This window comes from Poeciliopsis prolifica, unplaced genomic scaffold (genome assembly GCF_027474105.1).
Source record: "Poeciliopsis prolifica strain line A6 unplaced genomic scaffold, Auburn_PproV2 SCAFFOLD001, whole genome shotgun sequence".
Taxonomy (NCBI): Eukaryota; Metazoa; Chordata; class Actinopteri; order Cyprinodontiformes; family Poeciliidae; genus Poeciliopsis; species Poeciliopsis prolifica.
The window spans coordinates 25,684,920-25,707,292 of NW_026562376.1; the positions used below are offsets into that span (position 1 = coordinate 25,684,920).

General features: G+C 36.7%; 2 protein-coding genes across 2 annotated transcripts in view; one reads left to right on the top strand and one right to left on the bottom strand.

The window, feature by feature from the left end:
- Positions 1-936: 936 nt before the first annotated feature.
- On the bottom strand, positions 937-4,898 carry faap24 (FA core complex associated protein 24). Its single transcript, XM_055029986.1, has 4 exons — positions 4,703-4,898; positions 3,553-3,695; positions 3,312-3,467; positions 937-2,617 (listed from the first exon to the last, which is right to left on the bottom strand). Exons 1-4 carry the CDS (start codon positions 4,803-4,805, stop codon positions 2,366-2,368), a joined length of 654 nt encoding a protein of 217 aa, XP_054885961.1. The 5' UTR covers positions 4,806-4,898; the 3' UTR covers positions 937-2,365.
- A 3,211-nt stretch (positions 4,899-8,109) lies between these two features.
- tdrd12 (tudor domain containing 12) overlaps positions 8,110-22,373 on the top strand; it is a 32,489-nt gene continuing 18,225 nt past the window's right edge. The window contains exons 1-17 of the mRNA XM_055042016.1: positions 8,110-8,362; positions 8,642-8,684; positions 11,722-11,886; positions 13,106-13,242; positions 13,382-13,501; positions 13,602-13,657; positions 13,748-13,833; positions 14,636-14,810; positions 16,793-16,857; positions 17,349-17,464; positions 17,831-17,896; positions 17,986-18,031; positions 18,636-18,707; positions 19,493-19,599; positions 20,829-20,897; positions 21,033-21,095; positions 21,635-21,695. Of these exons, the coding sequence (XP_054897991.1) occupies positions 8,661-8,684; positions 11,722-11,886; positions 13,106-13,242; positions 13,382-13,501; positions 13,602-13,657; positions 13,748-13,833; positions 14,636-14,810; positions 16,793-16,857; positions 17,349-17,464; positions 17,831-17,896; positions 17,986-18,031; positions 18,636-18,707; positions 19,493-19,599; positions 20,829-20,897; positions 21,033-21,095; positions 21,635-21,695 (1,428 nt within the window). The 5' untranslated portion in view covers positions 8,110-8,362; positions 8,642-8,660. The remainder of the gene's footprint in view (positions 8,363-8,641; positions 8,685-11,721; positions 11,887-13,105; positions 13,243-13,381; positions 13,502-13,601; positions 13,658-13,747; positions 13,834-14,635; positions 14,811-16,792; positions 16,858-17,348; positions 17,465-17,830; positions 17,897-17,985; positions 18,032-18,635; positions 18,708-19,492; positions 19,600-20,828; positions 20,898-21,032; positions 21,096-21,634; positions 21,696-22,373) is intronic.

Consider the following 22,373-nt stretch of genomic DNA (forward strand, 5'->3'; position numbering starts at 1 on the left):
GATGGTCCTGGACCGGAACCGTTATGTTCACTTGGGATCTGTGAAGGAACCTCAAAAAGGCTGGAGAACTTTTAACCAAGAGCACTTAGAAAACTCTGACAAAGATTCTGGTTGCTGATGCGACACACCACTTTCATCACATCCCACCCAAATACAGCAAACACAGTAAACACAGCAAACACAGTAAACACAGCAAACACAGTAAACACAGCAAACACAGTAAACACAGCAAACACAGTAAACACAGCAAACACAGTAAACACAGCAAACACAGTAAGCTCAGTAAACACAGCAAATACAGTAAACACAGCAAACACAGTAAACACAGCAAACACAGTAAACACAGTAAACACTGTAAACTTAGCAAACACCTGGCTAAAATGTGCAATGAGAGGCAACATTTTAGATTTTCTCCAGCTCTAAAAGTTCTTCTCATGAATGAACGACAGTTTTTAGCTAGAAAATTGGAAACTGAATGTCCATTTCTGTGCCATGTGCCTTTTTAATGGTTAATCCGAGTTGCTTTTTTTTTTATTTCTTCATTTGCATTTTATGTCCGACATGAGAGAATCAAAATAGAAATAATCAGTCGAAACTATGATAAATAGACTGGATAACGTTTGGCAACAATTTAAAAAGTTAATGTCAAATATAAGAGTCTGATATCATGTCTAAAGTAGGATTAAGAAGCATGCAGCAGTCATGCTTATTAAAACAAGTTGTCCTGTTTTAATAGTTAATTACCAATTGATTTCAGTATTGTGTGTTTTGAACGGACAACTGAGAATACTTATGCAGGAGATGACTATCTGCAGACAAAAGAAAGTAAGAAAATAAGTGACTAACTGATGAACTGATGAGTGAAAACACCTTGTGATTGTGAACAGCCTTCATTCTCCCTCAGAACTGGAGTTGTATATTGTTGTGCTTCAGCCTTCAGTTCATCCACCCCAAGCTGGGGTGGGCTAAAGGTCCCAAGCAGGTTAATTATAAAGTGCTTGGTGCATTTCATAGGCTGTCAAAAGTCAGATCAGGGGACAAAGTTGTTCATCAGCTGCAAGGAGCCTCTGCCAGCCTGGCAGGAGAATCAGAAGTCTTCACACACCAAAAGTGCAAAGTGCCTGGACCTTCAGCTCGTCATCAAACCTGGCCTGAATAATACAACAGGACCATTTTTCTATATAAATAAATATCATTCCAGTGTGCTCACAAATTCAACAAAGGCCACATTTTTCCCTATAATTAATTCCAAACAATCATTTTCAGTCAATATGTGTATTTAATAAAGTTTAATGTAAATTACACCCAAAAACAAAATAATCAAATAAATATGCACCATACAAATTAGTTGACATGAATTTGTAAAAGAACCTAATATAAACAAGTGCTCAATAAATATTTAAGGCACCTGATTGTTCATCAAATGGGTTATTAAAAGTTGGGCATCTGGATTTTCATACTCAGTAATTTAGCAGCGACACAAACAGTGAAATCAATTAACTGAAGTCAAGCCACACACAGAAACACACCAATTCCACAGTTCATATCTCACACAAACGGGTTTTTTCATTTCATCGCGGTAGTTGCGTCCTATAGTTCAGCACATTTATGTGAGCGTCGTACAGAATTAAAGAGAAAAAAATTACATGAGTCCTAATCTTTCATATTTTCCCACTCCAGATAATATACCAAACAGATAGGCTGCGATGATACATGTGACCCTGATACTCAGGGTCTCATAGTCCCGTGAGAGTTAGTGATATATTAGAACCATTGTGAGATTTGAGATAATGGGGAGAGGGAGTGGAAAGAGAATGAAGGAATGGACGTTAAAATTTACACCCGGGTTACATTATGGTCTCTTGCTTTTGGGATTTCCTCACTTGATTCAATTATTTCCAGTGATGTTGAACTGTTTGATCTGAATCTGTTTTGACTGTCCAGAAAGTAATCTACATTTTTCTAAGAATTTATCTTATTATTGAATAGTTTTTGTATTATTGTGGAGAACTGTGGAAGTAACTTGTGAAGTGGTGTCTGTCCAGTCGTACGCAGCAACACAAATAACTTTAGTTATTTCCACTGAATTCATGTATAAACTTCCAACCCAAGTATTTTACATGGTTAAAATGAGCTTCGTCATTTCAATTCTGAGTTATTAGCTCTAAGCCCTAACTACTGGCATCACCAAAAATAAAAATGACTTCATAACACATTATTGTACAGTCATTCCACACATTTTATCACAGTTGTGGTTAAATTTTTTTTTTATTTTTTAAAAGGATTTCTTAAAGTCTACACATTGAGATGCATTGCATCTCCATACATAATAGCCCAATGAACACTGAAAAGTACATGTCAGTCTTTATGTTCCAGTAATAAGGTTTACGTGGAAGAAGCTGTGAATCTGCTGGGCGCTCCCCTCGCCCACAACGGTCTCTAGCTCAGCAGGAGATGCATTGGAGATTTCCGTGAGACTGGGAAAATTCTGCATCAGAGTCAAAGCTTTGACCCTGCCAACCCCAGGGATCTGCTGGACCAGAGTCAGGGTCACTGAGTCCAACAGCCGACCTGAAGTCTTCCGCCTAAAAGGATTCTCTCTGCCCTCCCCGTGAGCCTAAGGATAAATGATAATAATACATTTTATTTGTAAAGTGCTTTGCTAAAAAACTCTTTACAGGAACATCATGTAAACACAGCAAAAGAGAGCTTGAGTTACTATGTGTATACACAAGATAGTTTCAAGTAAAAAATAAAAACAAACTCACATGCTACACATATCTAAATATTTCTATGTTTCACAAGGAAATTATGAACAATTTACACCTTTAAATAAAGACTGGTTTTATCTTATCAAATCAAGTTCTTTGATTTCTCCAGCGCATTTAACGCAATTCAGTCTGATCTGCTCTGTGAGAGACTTAAGAAGACAAAGATGGAGGACTCAACAATCACCTGGCTCTAACAAACTACCTGACCACAGACCACAGTTTGTGAGACTGAACACCTGTGTGTCTAACCAGGAGGTCAGCAACACAGAAGATCAGCAGAGAACTGTACTCTCACCATTCATTTTCTCCCTGTACATTTCAGACTTACAGCACACGTCTGACTCACTCTTTAATACACGAGGCCCCAGGAATCTAACATTAACTCATTCAAGTCTGCACACATGATATATACATTTAATGCTCTGCATACCTCCATTACCAACACATGCAAAGTTATCTGCATGTGACATAGGTAAAATATGCAATAGACAAAGAAACATGGCTGTAGGTCTGTGATCCAGATCAATATCAGATACTTACAATCTGAGTAATGAGCTGTGAGGCTTCTGTTTGCCCACTAACTGGGAGAAGAGACAAACCTAAGTCAAACACCACAAATCTCTGCAAAGCAGAGAAGTATTGCTCACTGAGCCGTGTCCTCTCCACTATTACCAGTTCCTGAAAGTTGCTACTTGCCTGAAAAACACAAGAAGAACAGTGCAGACCAGTGAGAAGGTTTACAGAAAACTTAACTGTCAGACAGCTCACTGGCACCACCTACATTTCGGTATCGAACCAGCTTCCTTTTGTAGCCATTTCCTGCTATTATGTCACACTCTGACACATAAAGAAGCTTCGTTTTGCTGGGAAGATGGAAATCTGCCACACCCAGCTCCTTTTCAAAGAGGATTTTCACACCTCCATCTGCAGAAGAAGTTCAGCAAGGTTAGCGAACAGCTGGCAGGAGTTCAAACTGATAACAGTTATCTAAATTGATCAGTTCAAAAGTAGAAGTCATTATTCATATTTACTACATACAGAATAGATTTTAAATCTATTTCTTTCAAGTTCTGTGTGTAATTTGATGATTATAGTTAACAGCAAATGTCATGGCCAAAACAACCACTGGGAAAACTCACAAGGTGTGGACTGCAGCTTCAGTAAGAGCTTAAAGAGCAACTCCACACAGACATACCAAGAACATGGATTATAACTATAGCATTTGTTTTGTTAAGTCACTCCTGAACCACATACTTTGTCTAGAGACAGGACTGGATAGCTGGCACAGAAATTGCAACTAATTGGTCCTTTGGAGCCATTTCATTTTTTACTTTCACAGTTTTATTTTAACAGTGAATTAGACATTAAGCTCTTCCACTTTTAGTTTCAGCTGTATTGAGGATCACAGTTTTCATCTGCTGGACTAGGGGTCTGAAACCTGAAGCTCCAGAACCTGCAAGTGGCTCTCTGGCCCTTTTATTAAACGATTAAATAATTCCCCTGTTTTATAGCAAAAACATCCCCAAAAATCTGGTACAGGGCAAGAATGATAAACAAATGTCAAAAGTTAGAGGAAGCATGAACTGCAGTTACACAAAAACACTACTTAAGAATTCAATAAATATTAAACGCGAAGCATTGAAAAATAAACTGGAATATACTATCAATAGCTCAAAGGTCAGCGCAGAAAAGTAAAATGCTGTTAGTTATTTTAAACTTTACTTTTCTCTTATCTGTCAAAAGGACAAACTTAATAAGCCATGCTTGTTTTGGAGAGAATGTGTATCCTCCTAAACCCTCTTAAACCTGCATATTTCTCATTGTTTTGTCATTAAACATGAAGGAGAATCAAATAGATGTCAGGCTGTTCTGTTTTCTGTCTATTCAGCGCTCGACCCTAAAAGTTACAGAAATGGAAAAAAGCCTTTAACCTTTTAAGCCCTGAAGAAGAGACGAAGTCCTCCATTTTTCATGGCAAAGAATGTGTCCGGACGGAAGATCTGAATTCACCAACACAGCTGCTTTGGGATCCATACAGCTAAATACTGACTAAATGTTGTTATCCTGACAACTCTCCGGTGATTTTCAACCATTTCTCATCCCCAAGGAATGTTTCTTCCTCTTCTTTTTTAGTTGACGTAGATAGCCAATGTACAGGTGCATTAGCGCCCTCTTCTGGAATGGAATGGGAAACAGTAGAAAATCTTATTCCTGCCTCGTAGAAAGAAGATTCCAGGTCTTGTGGGAAATTCTACCGGATTTGAATCGCAGCTTGTCCCAGTCTATTCTCTATCAGTTGCAAACAAGGAAATTAATCAGACCAAAGAAGCGTATTATATTTATTTATCTTTATTCATCTCAGGGGGCGATGAGTTTGCCTACACAGGAACGAGGTGGAGCGACTGACAGCATGGTGCACAGACAACAACCTGATCCTAAACACAGCCAAGACCAAGGAGATTATAGTGGATTTTAGGAGAAGGGGAAGAGACACTGAACCACTAAACATCTGCAGAGAGCTTGTGAAAAGGGTGTCAAACTTCCATTTCCTGGGAGTTCACATCATAGATAACCTGGCCTGGGATGTAAACACAACAGAACTGGCAAAGAAGGCCCAGCAGAGACTCTATTTCCTGAGAGTCCTCAGGAGGAACAATATTTGTCAAAAAGTGCTGGTGTCCCTCTATCGATGTTCTATTGAAACCATCATCTGCCATTTTTCTCTGAGTGTGTGGTTCCCCATCTGCACAGCAGCACAGAGAAAGACTCTCCAGAGAATTGTAAAATCTGCTCAGAAGACCATCGGCTGCTCTCTGTTTCTCTCAAAGATCTCCACAGGTCCTGCTGCCTCAGGAAAGCCAAGAATATTTTAAAAGACTCCTCACACCCTGGTCACAATTTGTTCCAACTGCTGCCATCCGACTGCAGATACAGGACAAACAGACTGAAGAACAGTTTATACCCAGTAGCCATAAGGGCTCTAAATACCCTGTAGTACTATTTTCACCAATTTTGTTATAATCCATGTTCTATAATTGCATGGTTCTATAATAACAATAAAGATTATTATTATTATTATTATTATTATTATTATTATGAAAAGGGGAACTGTAGTACAAAACAATAGATAGGAACTTAAAGAATTGATACTGAATCTAACAGAACCATTAAAATCAGGCCTGACCAAAGACATGTGGAGAAGAGCTGGTGTCAGGGTTCCTGGTGTGTGTGTGAAAGTGGGAGTAATGCATCTTTTCCAGTGAGGATCAAAGTGGAGAACCTGGGCAGGTACACAAGTTAAGGTCATCAGCCTCATCAGAGTGCTGGGATTTGAAGACCGGCAGAACCTAGTGCTGGATGATTAACGTTTACAGGTAGTCCCTCTGGCCTCCTCTTGTTGTTACCTGTCACTAGCTGTTGACTATCTCCTATGCAATTGCCAGAAGTTGTTTAGTCCTTGTGTCTGGTACCTCTAAGTTGTCTCATTTGATTTCCAAGAAGAATCAGTTCCACTGCTTCCCCTCCTGTGGATTCACCTACAAGTTACTTGCCTGCCTGCGAGGCTGATCATCATTTGTCCACCCGGCTCCATCAGACCCCTGGTTCTCTCTATAATCACCCTCCTCGCACTTATCTGGGGATTTACCATCAACCACTCTCCACACAAGACACTGGCCATCTTTTACTCTACCCCTCACTCTGAATCATTCTAAAGGAAGCTCTTTTTTATTTCATCCCTGACCAATTGTTTCTGGCCACCATTAACTCCACTCTCATTGCAGATGCCACCGATCTCATGACCCATCCTCCTGAAGGATCAAGATCTGTCAGGTATTTATTTCTTTGAAAATGAAACCAAATCCTTATTTGAACTCTGATTCTGCATGTTGGTCAGGTTAAATCTGAACATGCCAGCTGGTGCTCAAAGTTAAAAAAGAGGCGCATAGAACAAGACCTCAAAACACCTCACACAACATAACAACTCATGTCAATTAAGAATCTAATCTGGAAATGAATCATACTATGTATCATTGTCATTATGTGGTGAAATACAATTGTATTTATCTAGGTAGACTACTGAAGCTACAGTCACTAATATCAAGAGCAATAAGTATTTCATTAAATTTTTACTTTAGGTACTGTGTGTTCATTAAAGGAGCAAATTTCAAAGTAAAAATGAAACACAAAATATTTGTTTTTAATAGGACATTAATTTCCAACATCTTCTGTCAGCTGCTGTCTTTATGGTTCTCTACAGCTCATCATCTCCCCCATGTCAGCAGTTGTGGTCTGTGGTTGGTCTCTTTCTGAAAACCTGGCTTTGAATATTGGAAAACTCTTCGTCCAATATTCCACTGACCCTCATTAGTTTTAAATAACTGACTCCAAACTAAGCACCTGATTTTCTGTGTTAAGCTTTAGTCGATACAAATTGTAAACACAAATACCAGATAAAACTGACATTTACAGTGGTTAAAATGTTATTCAAGTTTACAGTATATGGAAGCTTTCTCATGCCTTTCTCACCCCTTCCTTGAGTAAAGAAATTGGTTTTCTTTTTCTCACAAGTTACCTTGAACTTGATGGGTTTTGGATGCTCATCTGTCTTCCAATTGATGCAACACCATGAGGTCTTAGAACAAACCCCATCGAAAGGATCAATGGTGTTTTTATTTTTTCTTCTTTTTACTCATTTTGGGATTTGGTTTTGATGTAACTGAGTAAAATTATTTTACTCAAAACAAATTCAAGTAAAAGTTTTGTTCACAATATGTAGGCTTTTGGGACAGTATGCCTTTGCATATCAACTTCAATATCCAAGATTACAGACCAGCTGCTTCCTTTCTACCCTTAGAATAACAATTATATGTCTAAAGAAAATAAGAACCAAATTTCTTGCTATTACAGATCCACAACTATTACAGAAGTTAATTTCATAATTAAGTTTTTCCTGTAATTACTGTCTGCAAAAAAAAAAAAAAAAAAAAAGAAAAGAAAAAAAATTACAGGGACTTTAATGACTTTAATATTTATTTTGAATAAATTCAAAAATAAATATCAGTTGATGTGAAATTAAAACTGGAACTTGTACAATAAATATAATACAATAAAATTTGGTCCTTTAACAAGAGATGGAAAGTTGTATTATGATATTAATGATTTAATTTTCAGGCTAAGTTTTTATTCACAAATGCTGCTTTCTAAAAATTACTCGGCCCTTTTTTAATGTGAAATTTTATTTAAGAAAGTGATTAAATGTTGAAACATAAAATATTTGTTTTCAAATATTTTGAAACATAATTCAAAATGTTATGATATAATTCAATTTGGGGAAAAATACCACTATCTTGATAGAAAGGATATAAGTTTTATTTATTTATTATGATTATTAGATTATTATTGGGGTTTTTTTGGGGGGCCGTCTACTCCATTCCAGTGGTCGGCGGTAATGCACATCAATAAGTTGTTTGCCAACCGCCATAAAACAAAAAAAGAAGAAGAAGAATGCCACTACCTCTAGCGGACAGTGTGAGAATAGCTTCCACCTTTCTCTGAATCAGTCAGCGGTAATTGGTGAACTTCTGAGAAAGGTATGTTTTGTTGCATTGAGTAAGCTGCAAATAATCTGACGAACAACGAAGAATGTGATTTCAGTGATGCTAAAATGTGCTTTACATCACATCACATTAGTTGGTGTGTTAAGGTTGTATGACTTCATTGTAAATTAGAGAAACCCCGTTTGCTTAAATTCAGCTAGCTTAGCTAACAAGTAAAGCTAGCTGAGAAGTTAGGCACGGTTAGATTGTGGCTTTTATTCTGTCCGAGATAAAGTGTTTAACTCTGGCTGCTTATGTTTTCTTGTTTCTCAGCTTCCGGTTCATTCACAACATGTTGGAAATATTCATTTTGAAGGTAAGAAGCATTCCATCACGACCCTGAAGTACTGAAGTGTGCGACAGATACGCGGCTGCCGTTTTTTGGGCGCTTGATTTTCTTTATTTCTTTTTAACCCTTTATTAAACTTGTGTATCTACTTTTTTAAAAGGACGAGGCTACATTTATAAAACTCATTGAAATGCCACAGAAGTAGTCTACATTTATGGCAAATTACAGAAAATGTGTGATTTGTGAAGACTCAAGACTTTTTAGCTTCTTTGGTATAAAATCAACAGTAGCAGTGGTCGACTATATTTGTTTACATAAATTTCCTGAGTATAGCAACATTGCCTTTGAAATATATGGCTGCGTCAGAGGTTTTGGGTTTCCTTCCTCAGACTTCTCACTCTAGACTAGAGCTTTGGAACGTGACGTCACTGCTCTCGGCGAAGGGATATGGGCGCCATCTTAAGGGGCCACAAACATAACCGACAAAAACGACTTGTCTCACAGATATTTTGATTCTAAATTATTCGGCAAAGGTACGGACTTGATGCGTTATTGGATGTAATGTCCGATCACACGGCAGAGACGGTAAAAAGATGGAAAACAGGACTTTCGTTTCACTGTTTTCCTGCCTGTAAACCATGCAAGGGGGTTAAGCTATCAGAGCTAACGAAAAGGAGACTAGCAGCCTGGCTATCAGCGGTGAGAAGTCCTGATATCACGATCTCCAACATCCCAAGATATTTACAAGTTTGCTCCAGACATGTCCGTTCTGGTGAGTGTCTAAATGCGCTTTGTTGGTGTTGTGTCATAATATTTTGATATGATTTTGTCCGGGTTACTCATGTTCAGTCATGTTGAGTTCATTTAAGTGGGTCAACCTTGTTTAGGTCGGGCTTATATTTTTTATGTTGCATAGTCCGAGTTTTGTTAGTGGGCATCGAGATTATTCTGTTATTGTGAAGCAAACTATTTTTTACTAATGTTATCAAATTTACAGTATTGATACTGATGTGTGTTCTGACATGTCCTCTTCAAGGCAAACAGACATATGAAATGGATCAGCTGGGTTCCGATGCTGAATCTGGGTCACTGCGAGGTAAAGGCCACAACGTTGGACCAACATGCCTCAATTAAAGAGGCCATACAGCAAGACCATGGTGGATCAACAAGTGGGGGGAGCAAGTTACAGAGACTGTTTTTATTATTTATCCCAGAAGATGCAAAAGATGAAAACACAGTAGTGGAGTCTATAAAAGAGAAGCAAGTTGGAGAGGCTGAGGAGGAGAGGAGCTCAGCCAGGCTGCACACTCTGAAGAGGAACATGAACAATTTGTGTTGAAATATATGTACAGTTGGAAGTAGCTGTTTTCTTTCATTTAATAATTTAATGTGGTAAACATATTTGAAATGTTTGATTCAAGCAATTCAAGTTGCATGTAAACAGGTGATGAAATGAATCGCATTGTAAGTAAAAAAATATATATATATATTTTAAATATTTCAGCTAATAAACATACATGTAATGAAAGATTATATATTTAAATAAACATTTTATGTGATTACAGTAAATATAATATAATTATATAATCAGACATTTTGCAGTAAACATTCAAGCAAACCAGATGAAAAGAGCCCATTTTTAAACATTTAATGTGTAATTAAACATTTCAATGTAAACAAAGGTGGCAAGTAAATGTTATAAAATAGATCACACTTTAAGTAAATATTTGTTGCATTTAACATAAGTAGATCCTGTCTTAAAATTTTATGTAATTGAACATTACAGGTAACAAATGTGATGATCATCTGAGGTGATGCATTTAAAAAAAAAAAAATTTTTTTAAATATAAAATTAGTTAAAAAAATAAAGTGGTCAAAATGTAATAAAGATGAGGGCTTCATCTATACAGTCTAGTAGAAAAGGTTTTCACACATTTTGAGTTAATGGGGGCACACAATTTGGGAGCTATTGAAGAAAACATTAAAATATTGACTATGACTTAAAATTTTAATAGAGGATAGTGTGTCATGTAATATCATGAATAACCACTTTTTTTTGTATCAGTTGGTCACAAGGCAAAGCATTTATTTACAGGAGTGTTTGGTTCAGAAATTGACAGTCCTTATGTGAACATCCGAGCGCTTGAGGAAGGAGCGGTCATAAATCAGATCAACCTTGAGCTAAACGGCCTTTACTCCACGGAGCGCAGATATCCGATATCCAACTTGAAAACAACTTCACTGCGGTCAGTAACACAATGAAAACACCAGAATAAAGTTTGTTTTGGCCTGTGGCCTTTAAAGATGGCGGCGAGTGAAAGCGTGAGACGTAAACGTCATATGCAGTGACATTGGTTCCAAAGCTCTATAGCTTGCTGGAATTCTGGCCCATTCCTCCTAATAGATAGGAGGAATGGGTTTGGTCAGCTTTGAAGGCTGGAGCTTAGAGTTCTCTGCCTGATATTTTGGCTGATGTCTTTTGACTTCTCCATTGTGTCAGAAAGCAGTGTGTTCCAACTGAAGCCTTAAAATGTGCCTCCAATGTGTTCGTTAGCATATCAGAAGTTTTCAAAGCTACGCACTCATCATCTGAGCTTTCCCTTATAGTTTAAAACGATGGTAAGCATTCTGTATCAAAGACATTAACAAAAAAATTTGACACAACCTTTTATTATTGTGGCATCTAGCACATAGAAATAATTTTGGAAATTCTTAGAACAAGAGAATTTTTATTGTTTTTGTTGGTCTGATTTAACTTGAGGCAGTGAAAAACGTCTCCTCCTTTTGGTGTGTTTGAACATCTGGTTTCAGCTGTAGTTCTTTTCCCATTAGACCTTTTTTGTGAAGTGTGTAGAGATATTTGTTGTGATTTGGCAGTATGTAAATAAATAGAATTTAAATGAACTGTATTGATTAATTTCTTTGCCTAATATGCTGTTCCATCTTTGCCTAATAAACTTCCATCAAACCACTTCTAGCACTTATCAATTTAACAGAGCTTGTGGTCACTTAAAGTATCTAAGTAAGAGTTTGAAAGATGATTTGTGTGTTCATTTCTCTTGAGGTGGAGAATCCATCATGCCTCTGGGGTCGGGTTGTTTGCGGTGCCAATGGCAGTGTGGAGACCACAGAACGTTACACTACTCTTCAGGCTGAGATGAACATTTTCTACCAAGATGTCACTCAAGATCTTCATCAACTGAAACCCACTTCATTAGAGGAAGGACAGGTATTGAAACCCTAACAGTTTGTTGTCAGATACATTTAGAGCTGGGTATTTTGGGCATTTTTGAACAAAACACATGTTCCTGCTGAACATGTTTTTGTTAAAATTCTAGATTATAAATTTATGCTGATCTGGTCTCCCTTTTTAAATCTTTTTGACTCTTGAACTTCTTGAAAACAATCTAAAAACACTCAAAAACTTTAATCACAGTGAAATGTGCATGGCAATGTGATATTGTAAGCATGTTCATAGAAAGGGTCAGACAAGGATTGTATCAGTATATACATTTTAGCAGAATAACAGTATAAAGTATCACTATCACTAAAGTGGGAAAATACACTGCCGATTTTGCAGATCTTCTCACTTTTAGAAGTCTTAAATTTATATCACAGGTACTCTTCAACTGTGAGTGATTAAATTTAAAACAAAATTACAGAAAATCACATTGTATAATTTTTTTTAAGTAATTCATTTGCAGATCAAAATTACATTTCATTTCAAGATCAAAAATGGGGAAATTCTGTGGGGCACATGAAGCTCTGCCTCACTCCTCCTATCTTCACTCCAGGACTAAATTACTTGTCACTTGCTAGAATCAACAGGCCTTTGACTGCATTCAACCTTTCTTTTTATTAAGACATCTTGCAGATAATTTTGAACTTCTCAAACCTACAGGGAAAATGGCAGGAAATACATGGAAGGATTTGAATTGGGATTTCACCAATCCACTTTTTTCAATATCGATTTAATTTTAAAATATTTTTAAAAATAAAAATAAACATTACTCAGCAGACTCCACGTTTGCAGACGGTTGGGTCTTCATAATCGAGCGAAATTAATTACCTATAATTATCTCGTGACAAATTCCTTTATTTCACACAATCCTAGCGATAACTAGCAAATTTGATGAAGCCATTTGGGCGCCTCGCTCTGCTTCTTCTTCATCTGGGAAGCCTCAACACACCAGTCAGTGCGAGACAGAGAATAGCAATCACATGTCGGTTCATCCCGCAAAGTCAGAGAGCCGCTTCCTGGAGCAGTGCAGCATCATACTGCAGATCGAGGCACAGGAGCAGCAGGAAGCTGCACTGGCTTTAACTGAAACCAAACAGGATCCGTTCATAATAAACATTTGTATGATTTTCCAATATAACAAAGTTTTAGTCTTGCATAACAGCTCAACTTTGTTTTGTAGTGATTTTGTGTTGCTGTTTTACCTCAGGTGTATGTGGTATACTGTGCTGTGAAGAAGTCATGGTGTCGTGCTGTGGTGCGGTCCGTCATCACCGACCCAACATGCAATCGAGCTTTCTGCTTCCTGGTTGACCATGGAGAAATGATTGTGGTCTCCTTAGACAAGTAAGTCAAATATAGCTCTGTCTCCCAGCTCAAAATGAAAGTAACATATTATCTAAGTAAGAAACAGTTGCAATCTCAGATGTGTAAGGGTTGTGCTGATAGTTAAATTGTATTTTCTTGTTTCTTGTCTCCTCCCAAGGATACGAGTGTCATTACAGAAGTTCCTTCAGCTTCCTTTCTGGGTGAGGAGGTTCCATCTGGCACGAATCCAACCAATAACCCTTCGAGTATCCGTACTTGCAGAAAAAGTAGAACTTGAGTGAGAAAATGAATTGTTTTCCTTTAATACTTAAACGTTTGACACTTTGTTGACTGTTTTACTTAATCTACATTACTGTTACTGTTGCTTTTTTCTGCAGACCTTCTAGACAGTGGGACTTTTCGGCTACACTTTACCTGCACAACTTGCTTCGAGGTTAAAAGAATTTGTATTTAGTATGATTATAATAAGATGTTAATATTTGTAGTAAAATATTTTTGTCAATTGTTTGATTTTTCCTCATAGCATCCACCCAAACAGAAGCTGTGTTGCATGAGTTGGAGTCGGACTCCACCTCCATTGAGCTCTATCTTACCATCAGCAACATCAAGGTGAACTTTGTCAGAAGTACATATATTTTTTTGTGGTTAATTGCAACATCTGTAATGAATCGCAACACATTTTGATTGAAAACTACATATCGACAAAATAAGCTACATTTTCAATTCAAAAACCCGCTGCTTAATTATTGAAAAATAGATGTACAGGTTTAACAACAAAGACATTTAATTGTTTTCAGTCTATTAGGTCATTCAACCATGTGTGAAGTGCTATTATACCTATTTAGCTTTCAAGTATTTCAGGAAGCCCTGATCAGTCATGGATCTTCTTTAGAAATGTGACTGTTGAAGTTAGTGTTGGTCCCCGACGTTAGCTTTTGGGACGTCAGTGCTGCTGCAACATGTTGTGCATCTAGATGCTATTTTAGGCTTGAATAGCTTTGCTGGTGGGCCAACTCCTTTTTGCACAACTTGAAACACAAGTCAAGTGAACAGTCTTTTCCAGAGCCTCATCAAATTGTTCTTTTGAAGCAAAAATGAATCCTCAAGAGAACTGACTTTGTCATTTATTGCTGTTTTTGGAGGCTGCCACTTGTGTGTCAGATTTATGGGCATACCAAAAATTAATGAATACAAAATTCTGACTGGAACTGGTTTGTAAAAAATAGTTGATTAAATGTGTTAATCTTTCGTAACACTTTAAAATCTACGTAATTAATTCTTCTAAATTAACACGTTAAAGTCCTGGCCTTAGTATTTAGTATTTTATATCCACCTTGTAGTTGTTGTTTTTAATATTCATTATAAGCCTGACTTGGGAGTCAGAAGTTTATAATATTTCTTTCTTTTACAGATCTGTGTGAATGATGACCTGGTGGCCAATAGGTTTGCATGTTACAGCAGCAGTGGCCTGGATGCCTGTGACAGATTTCCTCTCATGTTGTCCCCCAGCGTCCTAACCCAAACTGCTTCCAAAAGCTCTGACAAGCAGATGGAGCTAAACCTGCATTCGCCCAAGGAACATGGAGGTATGGCCCTTCTATTCCCAGTTCTATAAGTTAACTCATGCCAGCACAGACCAGAATTATTAATAATTCTCAGAGGCTTCCCATTTACTAAAAAATAGGCTACGGTAATCAAAAAAGATACTAATTCTGAATTTTAAAATGACGCCAATGTTTATTCTGTTACATTTAAGGAGACAAAATGCAATACAATTTCTAATCGACCATAGCAGTTTAAACATTATTGAAATATAACATAAACTTCATCTTAATACAGTGTGATGTCAGCACCTGCTTGGTGCTGGGAGCATTATTCCACTCATTAGTATTATCAACAGGTGGTTTGGGGGCGCAAAGATAAGACACTGTCTAATAGCGACTGGCAGTCTCATTTTTTAAAAATAAGTCCATATGGTTGAGATGAAGATGACTGCCCTGATCATTTATCTAAAGTCACGCTGTGGGAACTCCTCTGTCTGGTGCAACAGGATTTTTGGGTTAGCAAAATTTTTCTTTGCTAATTATGCAGGTTATCGATCCATTTCTTCTTGCATTTTCAGTGGATATTGCTGTTCTTATCAGGGTCTACTCTCTCATCATGTGTTCAGTGTGATGACAGTTTTCTCAATTTAAATGAGTTAAAAAATTGCAGAGTCCTTTGGTCTCAGTGACAGAATATTAATGGTCTTTCAAACTTTTTTACAGTGTTTTGTTTTGCCTTATTTGCTGGCTAAATAGTATTTATTTAGAAATAGGAGTATACCAATAAATCAGCCCTAATTTCCTTAATTTTAAGAGATCTGTGGTCAGTCGATACTTACATGTGAACCCAATCTTATCCACCGACAATATATGTATTCACACAATATGTGTGACTGCACACATATATTTTTATGCACTCAATACTTGGTTGCATCCTGGAACCCTGTGTTTTTGAGGAAACAAAGTATGTGCAGGTTGTTTCATCTCTTTTACTGGTATGAAGATTCCATGTCAGAGTGAGTTTACTAGAAAAATGAATCATAGAATTGATAGCTAGTTTAGAAAAGTGGGACCTATTTAAAGTTTTTCTAAACTTATTTTAAAAGTTTAGAAAAACTGGAATTGAAAGTGATAATATAAGCAGGATAGGATGCCATTTTAGAGGATATTGAAAGTCTACAATTTCACAGAAAAGATGTTATGTTAGATGTTATGTTCTGCTGAGTAACATCAGCAGAACCCAATATCTGGTGGTATCAGTTTACCTTATCAGCTGATTTGGCGAATCATTTGATGAAAAGTCCACAGTGGCTATTCCACTGGTCTACAGCCAAAACATTGTCTGGGGTTTTTCAGCCATTTTAGGGTCAATTTGATAAGCTGAATCCAAAAATCATACTGGTTTTGCTCAATCAGGTCAACTTTCTGAGCATTGGATGCAACATGAGCATCAAATGCATGACTTGTTCTCTCATCTGGATCGGTTTGCTGAGAATCTGATCAATGAGTGATGAGCAGGAGGAGAGATTCCATCAGGACAGAAAAGAGACGGAGAATTTTACACAATGAAGACGTAATGTTCAATTTACATGAACTTCCCATTAGTGGTGTTTATTATTCAATTTGCAGAAATCGAAGTTTGTAACACTCTGCTAGAAAACCGTTTTTTGGATGAGAAATATTAACGGAAATGAACTGTCATAAAAATGTCATCAATTTAGTCAGAAGATTGGATTTCTTTAAAGCAAATTGGAATAAAAACCTGATTGAAAAAAATGGATGTCATTATGGATTCAGTGATGCAAAAATAAAATCCTAATTCAATTGAAAAAACACAACTTCCAAAAAATATTTTTATACTGTGAGTACATAGTGACAGTTAACAAATATGTAAAAAAACAAACAAACATATTTTTATATAAAATATCTACTGCAGCTTTAAAGTATCTGATTTAAAGATAATTAAGTAAAATAGTTTAATATCCCAGCTAATGTCACTGACTCTGATCTGTTCTTACCTTCAGGGTCATCAGAGAGTCCTGGTACTTCAGAACCAGGGGATTGGCTGACAACTCCCTCTCTACCTCAGGTCTGCAGCTCTGTGCACTTTCTGCTTTGAAGTAGAAACTCCTACCAAGTGATGCCTACTATTATATCTTACTTTAAAGAAATATTTGTCTTGTGAACGGTCTCATCACACATTAATTGCAATAATACATACATAACAGATAATGTAAAGCCAGTGAAAATATTGGGGCTGAGTGGTTGAGGTCTGAACACCTCAACCACTCAGCCCCATCCAATGCACCATTTCCAGCAGATACCCTATGCGAGGCCTCAAGGAGTGCAAAACAAAACAATACATATTTTGTGAAACATGTTTGCTTCCAAAGACACTTTTAAATAAATCACTAAGTTGGCCTTATATTTGTTTTCCAGTTTAAGAAAAAGAAGAGCTCCCCATCCTGTTTGATTTAGTGACTGACTTTAAGTAAAGAACTGTGGTCATCTGAACTTCCTGTCTGACTGCTTAATACTACCTTCTGAAAAAGCTGATTTCAGATGTTTTAATCCACTCAGAGTCAAATCCCTGAGCTGGTTACTTGTGAGGAAGGCAGCAGATCAGAGGATAATAAAGAACCAATGTTTATTAACAACCAAACCAAGCATGGCCCAAAAGCTTCTGGGGCAGAGAGGTAAGTAATTTGCACAAGGTAAAGTTGAACAAATGTTTCTGATTAAGAGAGTTGGGATTCATCTGGTTCACTGAAATATGTGTTAGAAGAACTGAGTTAATATGGAGAGTGAGGAGACCGCTTTCCCTGCTTGCCTCACTGACGACTGATCTTCCTTTTCTCGTGTCTTAATGTGTTGATGTGTGTCTTCATTGTTGCGGTTCTGGATGTTTATTTGATGATAGTTTTTCTAAACTGTTCCATCAGCTTTGTATTATCTTAGTTTAATCTGTTGGCAACATAATTCTGTAACCGGAGAATTAGAACTTAAAAAACTTAAAATTCTATGAGTTAAAAATAACAGCATAAACTGACCTCCTTTTTCAGTGTCTCCTCAGAGGAAACAGACTTCTCTCTTGCTTCAGCACTAACCAAAAGCCTTGGTCTGTTCAGGTGAGGTTGGGGATTTTACACATTCATATGTCATTTGCTGACAGCAGATTCTTTCCTGACTTGTTGGTAAAAATCTTTCTCTTGTGCAGGTTCTTGAAGTTTCTAAATTCTGGCAGAGACAATCAACTGGAAGATGTGAGATTACTTAAAAATCCCAATTATTATTTATATTTAATTTTAAGAATTGATCAAGATGTTAACTTTCATTGAGGCATTCTACTGTTGTAATTGAAATATATCTGAATAATTAAGTATAAATTTAATAAAAATGGATAAAAAGATTTAACCAAAACATAAATTTTTTTTCAAAAATCAATTTTTAAAATTGTGACAAATTTAGATATTGTTTATTTCCCAAGTCCCAGTTGGGAATTCGGATTTGCAACAACAAAACAGCAAGAAAAACAATAATAATAATAATTCTGAGCATGGCGTGTGTCCTGTTCAACAACCTGCCAGAGCCAGCAAAAGGCAAAAAACAAAACAAAAAAAAACTTCTGTAAGTTGAATAAGGCTTTTGCAGGCAAATAATGCTAACTAAATGGTCACTAGTAATTCTATCCTTGTATATTATGTTAAGACTAACAAGAAGACTAAAGTTATTGTTGCCTCGTGTCCTTTGCTAGTTTCCCAAGTCCCAGTTGGGAATTCGGAATAAACCGATCTTTAATTTCAGTGCAGAAGTTGGGATTACTGTTCTTCCCACATATTTAAAAATAAATCTTTGCTGCCTTAATAGAAAGAGCAAAACCAGGAAGGAGACATCAGACCAGAAGCCAGATGCAGCGATGATGATGCAAGATCTTCTCATGTAAGAAGAGATTATAATTTGCTGAGAAAAAAATATCTGTCCTGATTAAAAAAAAAAAGTTTTTACAGATATTTCAGAAGTACTCTTTCACACTCAAATATAATTTTCTCTGTATTATAGGTAGCACAGGCAGAAGGCCATGTGTAGTTTGCATTTAGACATTTTTATTTATTTTTGAGCACTTCCACCAGGTGTTTACTATTTGCTGCTAGTGAGTCTGAAGGAGCAGAGTGGGGGAGTCAGCTCTATGAGGCAGAAGCTTGGTTGGTTGGAAGCTTGGACACTGCAGCTCCAAGGAGGAAGTGGCTTGAAAGTGGAGCTAGATCCAACCAAGCATTTTGCACAGCTGAATGGTTGCCATTAGTGATTAAAGGATTTCTCAAACATGCATGAAAGAATCAAGGGAACACTGCAGATATATTTTTGATGAGGAAATAATATAACATGCAAACCTCAAAAATGTAAATTTTACATAATAATTCTCCTTTGAGCATTTCCCTCCCAATAAATTTAAAACTGGCACTGAATGTAGTAAAGCCAGCACTTTTCAGGATCCTGCATTTTCAAACTTAGATTTAATGCAAACATTAAATCATTAGATTTAATGCAAACCTCATTAAAGTTGACCAGTTACTGACCCAGGAACACCATACCATTTGGATTTTTTTTTTACCTTAGTTTTGACAGCTCTGAGAGTTTGTCTTTGGAAGTGCTGTTTAAATCATGTTTACTCAAAGTTCATGCTGTCAGAAGAGTTAGGTTTGGTTGGTTTGTTTCTCTTGCAGGTGGGACAAAATGATGACCTGAACAACTGTCAACCTGAGATGACTGAAATGTCTGAAGCTGGCACTGAACAAGAGCAGGATGCTGTCAGCATGTTCTCAGAAACCAAGTAACCATTATTATTGTTCTTTTCAGTTAGTGAGAGTTGTTTTTTGTTTTTTTTACAGCCTAGCTTACTTATAATGCTTTGCACACATCAACAACTGTTATTTTTATGTAAGCTAAGGTTATTTTATAATACAATAGATAAACACAATTGATAGAAATGGTTGGGTAATTTTTGTAAATATTTTTGCGTATTTGTTGCAGTCTTTCTCTCTGCCAAAGCAGCTCAAGTGCATTTTTCTTGTATCACGCTTCTAAATTACAAATGACCCTAAAAGGATATTAATGCACACAACACTTACAGTAAAGAAAACCATAGATAATTTATATTTATCAATTATTGTACTTTAAACAAATTTTAATGTTACTTAATAGAGATGATTCAACATTTTTTTATTATTTCAAAAGCTGTATTAGAGATAAAGATTGGGTTCGGCCATAAGTCCCACCATTGGCTGCAGGGTGATAATGTAAATGAACAACCTTTGCTAACAACCCCAGGCTGCTCAGCAGGTATGGGGAGAAACTTTCAGAACTCATTTCTCTGAAATGTAATTTTCTGAGTGCCAACATTAAAATGGCCATATTTTGTTCATTTCTGTATTGATTACCTTGTGTTTGACATCATTGGAAAGCTCACAATCCACACTTTCACAATCTGTAAATAACTCAAAATGGCTCTGAGAAGACTTCACACTTTTGCCATGGCCTGTCATAATTACATGCTAAACTATATATTGTGTGAACAATTCATTTATCAAGCTGTCTCTGTATCTATCCTTAATTAAGGCAAGATTGGTCCTCCATATATTTATGCCTTTTAGTCAAAAAGTAACACAAGAGCCTGTAATTTTTATTTAGTCGCAGCAAGAGCCAGCCAATTTCTGAACTCCTGATTGAACTTGGAAGAAATCACTCATGGACTGCAGGTCCCTATGCACCCATGCTACTGTGCATCCCAGACTGTGTTATGTTTGCCCCTGTGGTAGGGTGTTTTCTCCACCCACACCCTACCACAGTCCCACCTTTATGCTGCCAGATTTCTCTGGCAGTACTTATGTTGTCACAGAGATCTGAACACTCAAAGCGCACAAAACACACAAATGTGACAAAGCACATTTGCAACAGATTTTATGCTTAATTTTTCAGTCCCAGTTTTGTTCCACTTGAGATATTACTCCCTTGAAGAGTCATTTCTGTCAAATAATTTTAATTGAATTTGTTTTTCAACAGTCTGCAAAGCAAAATTGGAGAAGTTTCTCAAAGTATTCTAGTTGAAAGTCCTGGGGATGTGGAAGCAAGGTGAATGAGCTTTATTATCAAAATACATTTGACAATAAAATATTGATGTAGTTTATCTAACTAATAATATGACCGCATATTGTTTGCGGTCATATTATTAAAGCTCCTTTTAACTGATTTTATCTGTCATTGTAGTGATTTCAGTACGTCAGTGGAGTGTGGAATGAGGAGGAGTGAAGAGGATGGATTCTGCTCACGGTGGGCCCAAGATTTGCTCCTAATATTAGACTGCTGTGTAGCCGCAGTTATTTTGGCTTCTAGTGAAAAGAGACATGCACATCCCTAAAAATAACTGTGCTATTAAAGGAGCCACTAAAGGAGATCAACAACTATAAAATTTGTTGTGAACACAGTCACCTGAGTTTGTTTATACAGTTGTCCTATCACCAGTAAAAACCAAGTTATTTTTTGTTTGTTTTATCCAGTGTATCTTATATAATTTAGAGTGTATTTTTCAATATTCTTCAATAAGAAGACTTGTTCTAGTTCTAATCACCATTGAGCATAAAAAAGATCAAATATTCTTTTGAAAATATTGAAAATGTATGTTTTGAAGTGAATACACATTGAATCCCCACTGACAGGAACGTATTCCCTGCCTAAAGAAATCTTTTGTGACAATATTTGTAAATCACATTGAGGTTTCATCCTTTTATCTTTTTCTTTCAGTGTATTGGTGCTTTGCAAAGCTGTGACTTGAATTATGAGTTCTGATTTTTTCCCCCTGCCTGCTGTAGTCTTTTAGAGTGGCTGAACCCAGAGCCTTTCAACTCTGATCCTGATGCTGGAGATGAGGTGGTATGTTTCCTTGACTTTTAAGTATTTCAAACAGAATTCTTTGCAAAGGCTTCCAATTAAAATTGCAATAACTTATTGAAGAATGTAAGAATGTATTTTATGTTGGGGTTTGATTGGTCTCAAACTGCTGTCCTCGAGTACCAGAGTCCTGCAACTTTTAAATATATTTTGTCATAAACATATGAATGAAAGTCAAGCTGTATGCTACAGCTTGACTGCAGTAACAAGCTGTTTACTGAAGCAGAGAGACTTCTAAAAGTTGCAGGGTGCTGGCCAATGAGGACTGAAATTTAAGATTACTGGTTTATGTATGGCTAAATTTAAAAATGTATTTTTCTATCCTTCACACCTGCAGTATCCTGGTCAGGGCCACATGATGGCTTGTGGTCAGGGGCAGAGTACATCCCTCGATATATCTAAAAACAATCATTCTAATTCTCATCTGGACATATTGTAACTGGTTAAGGATGTTTGTATGTAAGTTAGGTTTTATTGTGATGGTGGTTTTGAAGGAATGTACTTTCTTTTGTGTTTTGGGTTGTTGTCCTGCTAAATAAATTAACATTGGCTGCAGTCTTAGGTCAGGATGCTCTGGAAGAGGTTTTCATCTTGGATTGTTCTGGATGAACAAAACAGAACGGGACAGCATTAACAGAATATTTTCCATATTTGACAAGG